General features: G+C 40.1%; 1 protein-coding gene across 4 annotated transcripts in view; it reads left to right on the top strand.

Annotated features, from left to right (window-relative positions):
- MRPL30 (mitochondrial ribosomal protein L30) overlaps positions 1-13,117 on the top strand; it is a 32,618-nt gene that overhangs the window by 1,549 nt on the left and 17,952 nt on the right. For all 4 annotated transcript variants that reach the window (XR_011255787.1, XR_011255786.1, XM_069583856.1 and 1 more), the window contains exons 2-4: positions 6,015-6,092; positions 7,609-7,689; positions 12,946-13,092. Coding sequence is in view for 2 of the 4 variants with exons in the window: in XM_069583856.1 (XP_069439957.1) it covers positions 6,042-6,092; positions 7,609-7,689; positions 12,946-13,092 (279 nt within the window). In the remaining 2 variants the exon portion in view is untranslated. The remainder of the gene's footprint in view (positions 1-6,014; positions 6,093-7,608; positions 7,690-12,945; positions 13,093-13,117) is intronic.

Here is a 13,117-nt window from a genome sequence, read left to right as displayed (position 1 = left end):
GCCTCTCCTGCATTGGCAGGTGGATTCTTTACCTCTGTACCACCTGGGAAGCCCTGCATTTATTTCCCTGGCTTTCTATCTGTCCGAGAGAAAGGGAGTTGTACTGTGAAAGACAGTATCATTGCTTCAAGGTCCAAGAGTTATGTGCCTAATTATTAAGAACAACTTTTACTTTATTAAAAGTTAATGACTTTTGACTGTCACACCTTCTGAAGTCTGGAAGTGAAACTTCAGCGAAAATTGATTGAGTGGCTGCTACAAGGCTGTGCTGCTTAGGTAGATGCTTGAAATATATCTGTGAATAGACAGAGCAAACCAAAAACAAAATTTTAAAATCTTTGTCCTTGTGGAACTCACATGCTATTGGGCGGAAACAGACGGTAAACGACAAACCTAACAAGTAATTAAATTATGTTAGAAGATGTTAAGTGCTATGGAAAGAAAGTCAAGTAGAGTAAAAGACATTGGGAGTGCTGACAATTGTCCTCTGGGTCAAAATGTTAAATAATGGAATCAGGGTAGACCTCATTGAAAAGATGAGATTGGAGCCAGAAATTGAAGGATGTGAGAGAATTAACTATTTGGATACCGGGGACATTCCAGGAGAGGGAATAGTCAGGGGAGTATGCCTGCCTGGCAGGGTACAGGGCTTTCCTGCAGCGGGTGTGTATAGCAACTGAGCAAGAGAATAATTGGAGATGAAATCCTCAGGGTGGAAGGGTAAGGACGGGCCGCCACTCTAAAATGAAAAGGTGTTCAGTTAGAAGTTTTCAGTCTAGAAATAAACTTTAATTTTGGAGTAATTTTAGATTTACAGGAAAGTTATGCAGATATTAATATTTCCTGTATACCCTGCCCACACAAAATTTCCCTTTATTAACATCTTACATTAATGTGGTACGTTTGTTATAATTGATAAGCCAGTATGAATACATTGTTAACTAAAGGTCATACTTCATTCAGATTTTTTTAGTTTTTACCTGATGTCCTTTTGCTCTTTCAAAATTCCATCCAAAATACGACATTATGTTTAGTTGTCAAGCGTTCCTCTTGACTATGACAGTTTCTCAGACTTACCTTGGTTTTGATGACCGTGACAGTTTGAGGCAGTCAGGTATTTGAGGAAATACTGGTCAAGTATTGTGTACAGTGTCCTCCAACTGGAGTCTGTCTGATATTTTTCTGTTAGAGTGATGGAAGGGGTTTTTGGAAGGAAGACCTAGAGGTGAAGTGCTGTTCTCATTCTCTCATTCCATACATGCTATTAGCTTGGCTTTTATCACAGTTGATGTTAATCTTGATCACTTTGAAGAAGTAGTGTTGGTTAGATTTCTCTAGTGTAACATTTTTCCCTCCTCCCCACCCACCCTGACTTCTTTCCTGACTCTGGCAGAAAGTCTTTAAGCATACCCCATGCTTAAGTGTTGATAGCTTTTCTCCGCCTCTTTGAGAGGGGAGTATCTACATAAATTATTTGAAATTCTTCTGTAAGAGAGGTTTTTTTTTTTTTCCTTTCTCTCATTATTCATCTGTTTATATCAGTATGGATTCATGGTTAGTTTATGTTTTGGGTTATATACCAGTACTGTATTACTTACCTTATTGCTCATATTATTTCAGCTGTAGCCGCTGGGAGCTCTTTCAGTTGGGTTCTAGTCCCTTTGACATAGCCCCGTCATTTTTTACTTTTTTGAGTAGTTCCTTTCTAGCACTACAAGATGCTCCAGACTTATCTTTATATATTCTTTATATATTCCTTGCTACAGCCATGTAATCAGCCTTTTCTCCAAGGAGTCCTGGTTCTTTTTATCAGAGAATGCTATTAGGAACTAAGATCTTAGCACTGGGTGTGCTCATCCCTATTGGGATGCCATTGTTTTTAGGTCCTCTCAGCTAAGAGGGCCAACCCATGTATGTATATGTATCTATAATTATTTCTATATCTATCACATCTTTATTTAGCTAAATATTAGTTCCACCACTAATCCTGTGTCATCGGATGACATAGATATTCTACCCTTCCTCTCTGGCTTGTGTGTAACCACCTACTCTAACAATGAGAAACCTGGCTCTTTGGAAGGTTTTGAGCAGAGGTGTTGATATTACCTGATTTCAGATTTAGTGAGATGATTGCTGCTGTGGGGAAAAGACCTTGGGGAAATTAGAATAGAAGCAGGAAGGCCAATTAGGAGGCTTTGCTTGGAATCTAAATGATAAGAGAAAGATTTAACAAAGAGCGAAGCTAAAGAAACTGGATTAATACCTGACTTTGTGCTTAGGTACCTACTATCTTTGTTAGTACTGAAGAAAATGCTTAACTTTGGAGGAAGAAGTATGGTAGGGAAAATAATTTAGATTGTTTGATTGGAGGGCTGGAGGTTTAAGCATCTCTTCTAAAGAAGACTTGATACAAAGGATCTAAACAGCCAGCCAAGCAAACTGGATAATTTGAAGTAGAAAGTGCTGTGCTGTATTGTAATGCTTGAAGTATAAAATCTGAATGACTGTTATGAAATTCTGATTTACTTCTGAATGCTCGGTGGAGTGGACCATGGATGTAACCCATTAATTAATTCAGACATGCATCAACAAACACTGGGTGCCTGTTGTCTATCAGATAGTATGCTAGATGCCACAGGTATAGAATATGAATAAAACACAATTTTTGCTTTGGGGGCACTAAGAATATAGTAGTTAGCTCTTCTAAAACTGATACAGAATTTTGAAATACTGTTTCAGTTGCTGATAATTTTTCTGAAGTCAGGCCCTTTTAGGGGGACATCTTGCATTGATTCCCCAACTTCATTGCTTTTTCCACACCACAGGAAAAACCTGCAGAGCTTGAGTGAGCCAGAATCTGGTAGACACTGAAATACAGCACTTACCTTATTTTGGCATGTTAGAGTACTCTTATTATAGCTCTGTAATAACTTAATGATCTTATAATAGTAAAAGTTACCATCTATTAAGGGCTACTGATGTGCCAAGTACTGTTTTAGATGTTTTTAGAATAATTCATTTGCAAGATAGGTGTTATTTTCTTTCTGTTCTTGGAGTGGGGGGACAGGGAGGGAATTGAAACATATGAATTAAGTCACGTATCCAAAATATATTAATGCATATAGTTCATGAACTTAATCTTTCTACATTCCATTTAAGTCAGTGTGTGTGTGTTAGTCACTCAGTCATGTCCGACTCTTTGCGACCCCATGGACTCTAGCTCACCAGGCTCCTCTGTCCATGGAATTCTCCAGGCAAGAATACTGGAGTGGGTAGCCATTTCCCTCCCCAGGGTATCTTCCCAGCCCAGGGGTCAGACCCAGGTCTCCAGTATTGCACGTAGATTCTTTGCCCTTTGAGCCACCAGGGAAGCCCTTAAGTCAGTATAGTAGGCGATAATTGTTCTGTCTAAATAAACATGCCTTTTACTTTATAAAAACAATGCATTAAATAAAAACAATGTTCATTAAAAATAGTTTAAAATGCAAATAAGCAAAAAAGAGCATCCTACTGTTCTTAACAGAAGGGTATTAGGATTTAATGAAAATGTGATGGAAAAATTAGGTTCCAGAGCATATACTCTCTTAAAAGCTGGAGGCTCTTGGGTAAAATGACTGAACTCTCTGGGATTCATTTTCCATATAAATAAAGTAAGAAGGTCATCTGTTCCAATTAGGGGTTGGGATTTCTTCAAGTCTTTTCCAGCTCTTTCTTTAATTGTGGTACTAGAGGAAAGCATTCTTTATCTGCCCTCCCTGTTGAAGATTCCCAGTGGTCACATATGGATGTGAGAGTTGGACTGTGAAGAAGGCTGAGCACCGAAGAATTGATGCTTTTGAACTGTGGTGTTGGAGAAGACTCTTGAGAGTCCCTTGGACTGCAAGGAGATCCAACCAGTCCGTTCTGAAGGAGATCAGCCCTGGGATTTCTTTGGAAGGAATGATGCTAAAGCTGAAACTCCAGTACTTTGGGCACCTCATGCGAAGGGTTGACTCATTGGAAAAGACTTTGATGCTGGGAGGGATTGGGGGCAGGAGGAGAAGGGGATGACAGAGGATGAGATGGCTGGATTGCATCACTGACTCGATGGACGTGAGTCTAAGTGAACTCCGGGAGTTGGTGATGGACAGGGAGGCCTGGCGTGCTGCGATTCATGGGGTCACAAAGAGTCAGACACGACTGAGCAACTGAACTGAACTGAACCTCCACTGAAATAGCTCAACTGGAATTCCATCACCTCCGCTAGCTTTGTTCGTAGTGATGCTTTCTAAGGTCCACTTGACTTCACATTCCAGGATGTCTGGCTCTAGGTGAGTGATCACACCATCATGATTATCTTGGTCGTGAAGATCTCTTTTGTACAGTTCTTTGTATTCTTGCCATGGAAAAGGTCAGTTTTCATTCCAATCCCAAAGAAAGGCAATGCCAAAGAATGCTCAACTACCCCACAATTGAACTCATCACACACGCTAGTAAAGTAATGCTCAAAATTCTCCAGGCCAGGCTTCAGCAATACGTGAACCGTGAACTTCCAGATGTTCAAGCTGGTTTTAGAAAAGGCAGAGGAACTAGAGATCAAATTACCAACATCTGCTGGATCATCGAAAAAGCAAGACAGTTCCAGTAAAACATCTATTTCTGCTTTATTGACTATGCCAAAGCCTTTGACTGTGTGGATCACAATAAACTGGAAAATTCTTCAAGAGATGGGAATACCAGACCGCCTGACCTGCCTCTTGAGAAACCTGTATGCAGGTCAGGAAGCAACAGTTAGAACTGGACATGGAACAACAGACTGGTTCCAAATAGGAAAAGGAGTATGTCAAGGCTGTATATTGCCACCCTGCTTATTTAACTTCTATGCAGAGGACATCATGAGAAACGCTGGGCTGGAAGAAGCACAAGCTGGAATCAAGATTTCCGGGAGAAATATCAGTAACCTCAGATATGCAGATGACACCACGCTTATGGCAGAAAGTGAAGAAGAACGAGAAAGCCTCTTGATGACAAGTGAAAGTGGAGAGTGAAAAAGTTGGCTGAAAGCTCAACATTCAGGAAACGAAGATCATGGCATCTGGTCCCATCACTTCATGGGAAATAGATGGGAAAACAGTGGAAACAGTGTCAGACTTTTATTTTGGGGGGCTCCAAAATCACTGCAGATGGTGACTGCAGCCATGAAATTAAAAGACGCTTACTCCTTGGAAGAAAAGTTATGACCAACCTAGAGAGCATGTTGAAAAGAAGAGACATTACTTTGCCAACAAAGGTCCGTCTAGTCAAGGTTATGGTTTTTCCAGTAGTCATGTATGGATGTGAGAGTTGGACTGTGAAGAAAGCTGAGCGCCAAAGAATTGCTGCTTTTGAACTGTGGTGTTGGAGAAGACTCTTGAGAGTCCCTTGGACTGCAAGGAGATCCACCCAGTCCATTCTGAAGGAGATCAGCCCTGGGATTTCTTTGGAAGGAATGATGCTAAAGCTGAAACTCCAGTACTTTGGCCACCTCATGCGAAGAGTTGACCCATTAGAAAAGACTCTGATGCTGGGAGGGATTGGGGGCAGGAGGAGAAGGGGACGACAGAGGATGGGATGGCTGGATGGCATCACTGACTCGATGAACGTGAGTCTGAGTGAACTCCGGGAGTTAGTGATGGACAGGGAGGCCTGGCGTGCTGCGATTCATGGGGTTGCAAAGAGTCGGACACGACCCAGTGACTAAACTGAACTGAACCTCCACTGCCCATTTTTGTTGTTGAAATCAACTTAGGGTTTAACTCTTTGGTGAAAATGGTACATGGTTAATGTATAATTACTGCTTATTGTTTTCTTGAACTCTGACTAAAACATTTATTATAACTTAATTCTTGTCTTTATTGTATTAAAACAACCAAGATTGTACTATTAAACTTCATTCAGTTTTTCAATTTGCTCAGCTTTTTGTTACTACAGAAACAGTAGAGCTATCTGTTTCCAAAACATATGTGACCCACAGATCTATTTTTCACTTCTCATAGCCTCTAAGGAGAACAGCCATCACATCCATGGCAGGGATTTTGCGCTCAGTAGTTCGGAGGCCCCCAGGGAGACTACAAGTAAGTGTTTCCTTTCAGTAATTATCTTTTCCAGTTGTCTTGCTTTTCTATTCCTTAAGAACTTTTAATCTCTTTTCTAATTAACAAAACATACAGGCAAGTTACATTTTTAAGTTTCTTTATATATTTTTTCTTTTTTTTAATGTTGAGAGTTGATTTTATTTGGTTTATTTGCTGTTTTATTCCTAAAGAATTGAAATCACAAAAGACCTTTTCCTAGAGAACATGCTGGTAAAAAATGACTAGTGTTGATTCCCCTTTGTTCACCTTAATCTTTTTAGATTTTTTTCCCTTCAATTTTAAAAAGAGTCCATTTTCAATCTTAGAAAATTAGAAAAATGTAGAAAAGTAGAAAGAAAAGAAACAGTTTCTCAGAGATCATTTATGTTTGTACTTTCATGTGTTTCCTTCTAGTCTTTTAGAAATTGGAGTGGTGTAGCCTAGGCTACTCATGAGGGCCAGAGTCTAGGTAGGACCTGCAATTAGATGATGATAATGTCAGGTGCTTGAGATTCTTACCTTAGCCTCAGATTAATCTTGAGTGGTCATTATTATTTCCTGGTGGATCAGAGCCTGTGTCCATCACTTCCCCCTCCCCCCACCCCCATTCCTCCCTGCTGCTTCTCCCAGTGCTCTCTGCTGTCCAGGGAAGGCACAGAGAGGAGGATTACTGCCCACCCAGAGGAGTTTCCTGGTATGAAGGATTGGCAGTGAATCCTTTTTCTTTTGCAGCCCGGGAGAAATACTACTGCAGGCTTGTAGAAAGAGAATAGGAGACAGGAACCCAGAGTTGATGGCACTGTTGGGACTAGAAAGAAAACTGGAAACTCATTTTGACTTTATTTTACATTGTGTTGTTGAAGGGTAAATTACCGTATGTTGTCTTGATCGCATTGATGAACTATAACCTACAGGCCAGGTTCAGCTGACCATCTGTTTTTGAAAAAGTTTTATTAGAACATAGCCACAACGATTTGTTTACATATTGTTGATGGCTGCTTTGGCCCTGCGGCGACAGAGCTGAGACTTGGCTCTGGGAACCATGTAGCCCAGAACTGGAAATATTTATTGCCTACTCCTTTACAGAAAATTATTGCCAATCGCTGGCTTAAACATTTATATTAATATTTAATGTTAGTGGTAAGATAAGATGTATTCATTCAGCTAGGTGGTTGAGATAAATGTTTCATAATTACAGGTTAGGTAAGAATAGGGCTTCCCTGATGGCTCAGACAGTAAAGAATCTGCCTGCAATGCAGGAGACCCAGGTTCGATCCCTGCATTGGGAAGATCCCCTTAGAAGGAAATGGCTACCCACTCCAATATTCTTGCCTGGAGAACTCCATGGACAGAGGAACCTGGCAAGCTAGAGTCCATGGGGCTGCAAAGAGTCAGACAAGACTGAGCAACTAACACGAGAACAAAAAGAGTAGACTTTCGTCACCTAAAAATAATAGGTTTGGATTTCTGCACTAGATAGAGTGCTAAAAATCAAATGTTTTATGTCGTATTTTAGACAGCAACAAAAGGTGTGGAACCTCTTGTTTGTACAGACTGGATTCGTCACAAATTTACGAGGTCAAGAATTCCAGATGAAGTAAGAACAAGGTTTTGTTTTCCTGTTACTGTTTTTGAAAAACATGTTGTGTTTTGAAAGGCACTGGGTTTTGCAATATTGGAAACTTTCACGTTAAATTATTTGTCGATATAGGTAGAAGGGTAGAGTTTTAAACATAGTGTGATTTAGGTAAATAATTATTAAAAATAAAATTGTACTACTGGCCTTTTAAGTAGTGGATTTTTTATCATCTCAGAACCTGTTTATTCCTGATTATGGTTTTTTCCCTTAATATTTTGTGTTTTCATATCACCGTTGTCCTGAGAAAATGAACTGTCTTCCTCCTGCTCAGACTGTCCCTGTGGCTCTTGGTTTTCACTCTCTATCAACTGTTGCTAATTTGGATCTTCTCTGCTAAACTTGTGTGTACCTATCATTCTTTCGAAAAACTCTGGCTAAGCCCTCAGTAGATTTTTGTTTTGTTTTCTCCAAATTTTCAGTGTTATGGTAAAATGCAAAGATATGAACTTTAGTATCTTTTTTTAAGGGTACACTTCAGTGATACTATGGGCTTCCCTGGTGGCTCAGATGGTAAAGAATCTGCCTGCAATGCAGGAGACCCTGGTTCAGTCCCTGGGTGGGGAAGATCCCCCAGAGAAGGGAATGGCAACCCACTTTAGTATTCTTTCTTGGAGAATTCCATGGACAGAGGATCCTGGTGAGCTACAGTCTAGGAGGTTGGAAAGAATTGGACACAGCTGAACAAGTAACACTTTCTCTCAGTGATATTAAGTACTTTCATATTATTGTGTGACCATCACAACCATCCCTCTCCAGAACTCTTCATCATACAAAATTGGAACAACTCTGTTCCCATTAGACAGTAACTCCTCATACCTTCTTTCCCCAGTCTCTGGCAACCACCATTCCCTACTGATTGTTTAAAAGCTAAAATAGTATTACTGTCAATTATTTTGATACCTTTAACATGCTTGATGTTCTTTTATCAGAACTCTGTTTTTTCCAAGTCATGGTCTGCAACTACATTGTCATATCTTTCCATGTTTCCTAGACTGTAAACTTCTGGAAGAAAAGGATAGATACAGATGTTGACATTTGTTTAAAATGTGGAAAGCAGTGATTTTGATTGCCAGCTGTAGTGAGTATGAAAACTTTCCAGCCTCATAGAAATGACTCTGAAGTGTACATCTGTAGCCCGTTGCCCATCTTCCAGACTTATTCCTGTTTTCTCAAATAATTTCTAAACCTTGCTGCTTGGATAACCCATAAGTATTTCAAGTTATCCAAAATTAAACTCATTGTCTTACTTTCCCTCCAAATAACCAAACTAAAAGAACATGCTTGTATTAGTTATATTACTAATACATCACTTGTATTAGTGATGTCAGTTGATCCTCTGTGTGATTTCACAGACTGAAAACCTTTGAGTCAATCTCAACCCCATCTGCTCCCTCACCTACCACAAATCCATCTATTTTACTGGCCAGAGTCCCCAGATCAGTCCTTTTCTGTTACAGCTGCTGTAATTCAGACCCTTAAACCATGTCCTTAAGTCCTTCCTGAGTTGTTTTGTATCAGTCTCCACCTCCAGTTCTTTTGAAAGAGTTTTCTTTCCGAACCTGTCTTTGAAATGTCATATTGTTTCATACCTCCAATAGCTTTATATGCCTTCTGGAAATTTCTAAAGACTCAGCATAGTTGAGCTTGGTTTAACTCCCCTTGCATTGCTTTTCATGTTTTTTTTGCTGCCTTATTCTCATGGAACCACTGACTTTTCCTGAATATTTCATGCTCCACACACTGTTTCTTCATGTTGTCTCTCCTTTTCTTTGGTGCGCCTACCCCATCCTCTGTTTGCCACCATTCTTCTCACCAACATTTCATCAAAAGCTCTAGAAAAATACCCTTCATCTCACCTGTTTGAAGACAGCCACTGTGCACACCCTCCATGTACTTCTCTTTTACGTATTTTTAAAGATGTGCATCATCTTGGCTATAATGCTTCTCCGGTGGCTTTCATCATTTAGCAGTGTAACCTGATCCCTCCGTGGAGAAGTTAATGATTGAATAATATTCTTGGTGATTAAAGTAACATTTTTTTTGTCCTTCCTCAGTCTGTCCCCAGAGGTATGACTCTCGACCTAATGTTTTTGAGACCTTTCTACATTTAAGGGTGTGTGTGTCTGTGTGTGTGTGTGTGTGTGTGTGTATACATGTATACACACACTTATATGGGTTCCCTGGTGGCTCAGTGGTAAAGAATCTGCCTGCAATTCAGAGAGCTGGGTTTGATCTCTGGGTTGGGAAGAACCCCTGCCCACTCCAGTATTCTTGCCTGAAGAATTCCATGGACAGAGGAGCCTGATAGGCTATAGTCCCTGAGGTAGCAGAGAGTTAGACACGACTGAACGGCTAACACACACACATATGTATAGAATTGTTAGACTTATGTTTAGAATTTAAGGTCATATTCTTAGAATCAGTATTTATAGAATACATCATATGTACACACTCATCATGGTATCAGTTCAGTTCACTCGCTCAGCCATGTCCAACTCTGCGACCCATGAACTGCAGCACGCCAGATCTCCCTGTCCATCACCAACTCCTGAGTTCATGCAAACTCACGTCCCTCCAGTCGGTGATGCCATCCAGCCATCTCATCCTCTGTCGTCCCCTTCTCCTCCTGCCCCCAATCCCTCCCAGCATCAGAGTCTTTTCCAATGAGTCAGCTCTTCACATGAGGTGCCCAAAGTACTGGAGTTTCAGCTTTAGCATCATTCCTTCCAAAGAAATCCCAGGGCTGATCTCCTTCAGAATGGACTGGGTGGATCTCCTTGCAGTCCAAGGGACTCTCAAGAGTCTTCTCCAACACCACAGTTCAAAAGCAGCAATTCTTCGGTGCTCAGCTTTCTTCACAGTCCAACTGTCACATCCATACATGACTACTGGAAAAACCATAGCCTTGCCTAGACGGACCTTTGTTGGCAAAGTAATGTCTCTGCTTTTCAATATGCTATCTAGGTTGGTTATAACTTTCCTTCCAAGGAATAAGTGTCTTTTAATTTCATGGCTGCAGTCACCATATGCAGTGATTTTGGAGCCCCCCAAAATAAAAGTCTGACACTGTTTCCACTGTTTTCCCATCTATTTCCCATGAAGTGATGGGACCAGATGCCATGATCTTCGTTTTCTGAATGTTGAGCTTTAAGCCAACTTTTTCACTCTCCACTTTCACTTTCATCAAGAGGCTTTTTAGTTCCTCTTCACTTTCTGCCATAAGCGTGGTGTCATCTGCATATCTGAGGTTATTGATATTTCTCCCGGAAATCTTGATTCCAGCTTGTGTTTCTTCCAGCTCAGCGTTTGTCATGATGTCCTCTGCATAGAAGTTAAATAAGCAGGGTGACAATATACAGCCTTGACATACTCCTTTTCCTATTTGGAACCAGTCTGTTGTTCCATGTCCAGTTCTAACTGTTGCTTCCTGACCTGCATAAAGGTTTCTCAAGAGGCAGGTCAGGTGGTCTGGTATTCCCATCTCTTGAAGAATTTTCCACAGTTTATTGTGATCCACACAGTCAAAGACTTTGGCATAGTCAATAAAGCAGAAATAGATGTTTTACTGGAACTGTCTTGCTTTTTCGATGATCCAGCGGATGTTGGCAATTTGATCTCTGGTTCCTCTGCCTTTTCTAAAACCAGCTTGAACATCAGGGAGTTCACGGTTCACATATTGCTGAAGCCTGGCTTGGAGAATTTTGAGCATTACTTTACTAGCATGTGAGATGAGTGCAATTGTGCAGTAGTTTGAGCATTCTTTGGCATTGCCTTTCTTTGGGATTGGAATGAAAACTGACCTTTTCCAGTCCTGTGGCCACTGTTGAGTTTTCCCAATTTGCTGGCCTATTGAATGCAGCACTTTCACAGCATCATCTTTCAGGATTTGAAACAGCTCAACTGGAATTCCATCACCTCCACTAGCTTTGTTCATAATCATGCTTCCTAAGGCCCACTTGACTTCACATTCCAGGATATCTGGCTCTAGATGAGTGATCACACCATCGTGATTATCTTGGTCGTGAAGATCTTTTTTGTACAGTTCTTCTGTGTATTCTTGCCACCTCTTCTTAATATCTTCTGCTTCTGTTAGGTCCATACGATTTCTGTCCTTTATCGAGCCCATCTTTGCATGAGATGTTCCCTTGGTATCTCTAATTTTCTTGAAGAGATCTCTAGTGTTTCCCATTCTATTGTTTTCCTCTATTTCTTTGCATTGATTGCTGAGGAAGGCTTTCTTATCTCTTCTTGCTATTCTCTGGAACTCTGCATTCAGATGCTTATATCTTTCCTTTTCTCCTTTGCTTTTCGCTTCTCTTCTTTTCACAGCTATTTGTAAGGCCTCCTCAGACAGCCATTTTGGTTTTTTACATTTCTTTTCCATGGGGATGGTCTTGATTCCTGTCTCCTGTACAATGTCATGAACCTCCATCATGGTATAGGTGAAGCAAATACAGAATCCTACTACACATAGTGGTGTGGAAATTTGTTTTTTTGTGGTGTGGAAATTTGGTTGTTTTTGCTCAAGAGTATATTGTGACCATCCTTCAAAGTTAGTACCTACAAAAATGGTAAATGATAAGCCTTATTCATTCTAATAGCAGCATTAAGTCCAGTAGAATACAGTGGAATTTATTTGCATCACATCTGATTTAGTTATATTATTACTAGTTTTATTTAGAATGTAATAATTATGACTACACAATAATCATAATTTTTTATAGCTATTCTCTTGAGGAATATGGATATGACCTTTAAATGTTCCAGTATTATAAATAGTGTTACACATATATCCTTATTTGGGAATGTAGCCCAGTACACACTTCTGTTTGATAATACTCACGTGTTACTGTAGGTTTACATTTATCCCCTCCTTGAATGGGGTAGGGGATGCAGTTCAAGGCCCATCCAGTATAGTGCAGTGCCTTCTCCTGGCATTTGTCATCCGGTTCCTCCTGCTTTGTTCTTTATCAAAACAAAACAAAATCCCTGGCTGTGTGATGTTTTTCTTAGTGCATGAACTCCTTCGATTTCTTCTATCTGAGTAGTTGGACTGGTAGAAATGTTCAATTTGAGGATGAGGATTGTAGAATGATTAGATATGAAATCATTATGTAGTTGTTTGAAGTTTGTTGTTTTTTTTAAGAGAAAAAAAGGTGGGGGAATACATTGAAGCTATGTTGAAAATTTATCATTTGTAGTTCTTCTTTCTAGGTTTTTCAGCCTTCACCTGAAGATCATGAAAAATACGGTGGGGATCCACAGCAACCTCATAAACTGCATATTGTTACCAGGATAAAAAGTGCAAAAAGACGTCCATATTGGGAGAAAGATATAATAAAGATGCTTGGGTTACAAAAAGTATGTACCTATTTTAGTCATCTTT

The sequence above is a fragment of the Ovis canadensis genome, chromosome 3 (genome assembly GCF_042477335.2).
Source record: "Ovis canadensis isolate MfBH-ARS-UI-01 breed Bighorn chromosome 3, ARS-UI_OviCan_v2, whole genome shotgun sequence".
NCBI classification, from domain to species: Eukaryota; Metazoa; Chordata; class Mammalia; order Artiodactyla; family Bovidae; genus Ovis; species Ovis canadensis.
This window is presented reverse-complemented; position numbering and strand designations above follow the sequence as displayed.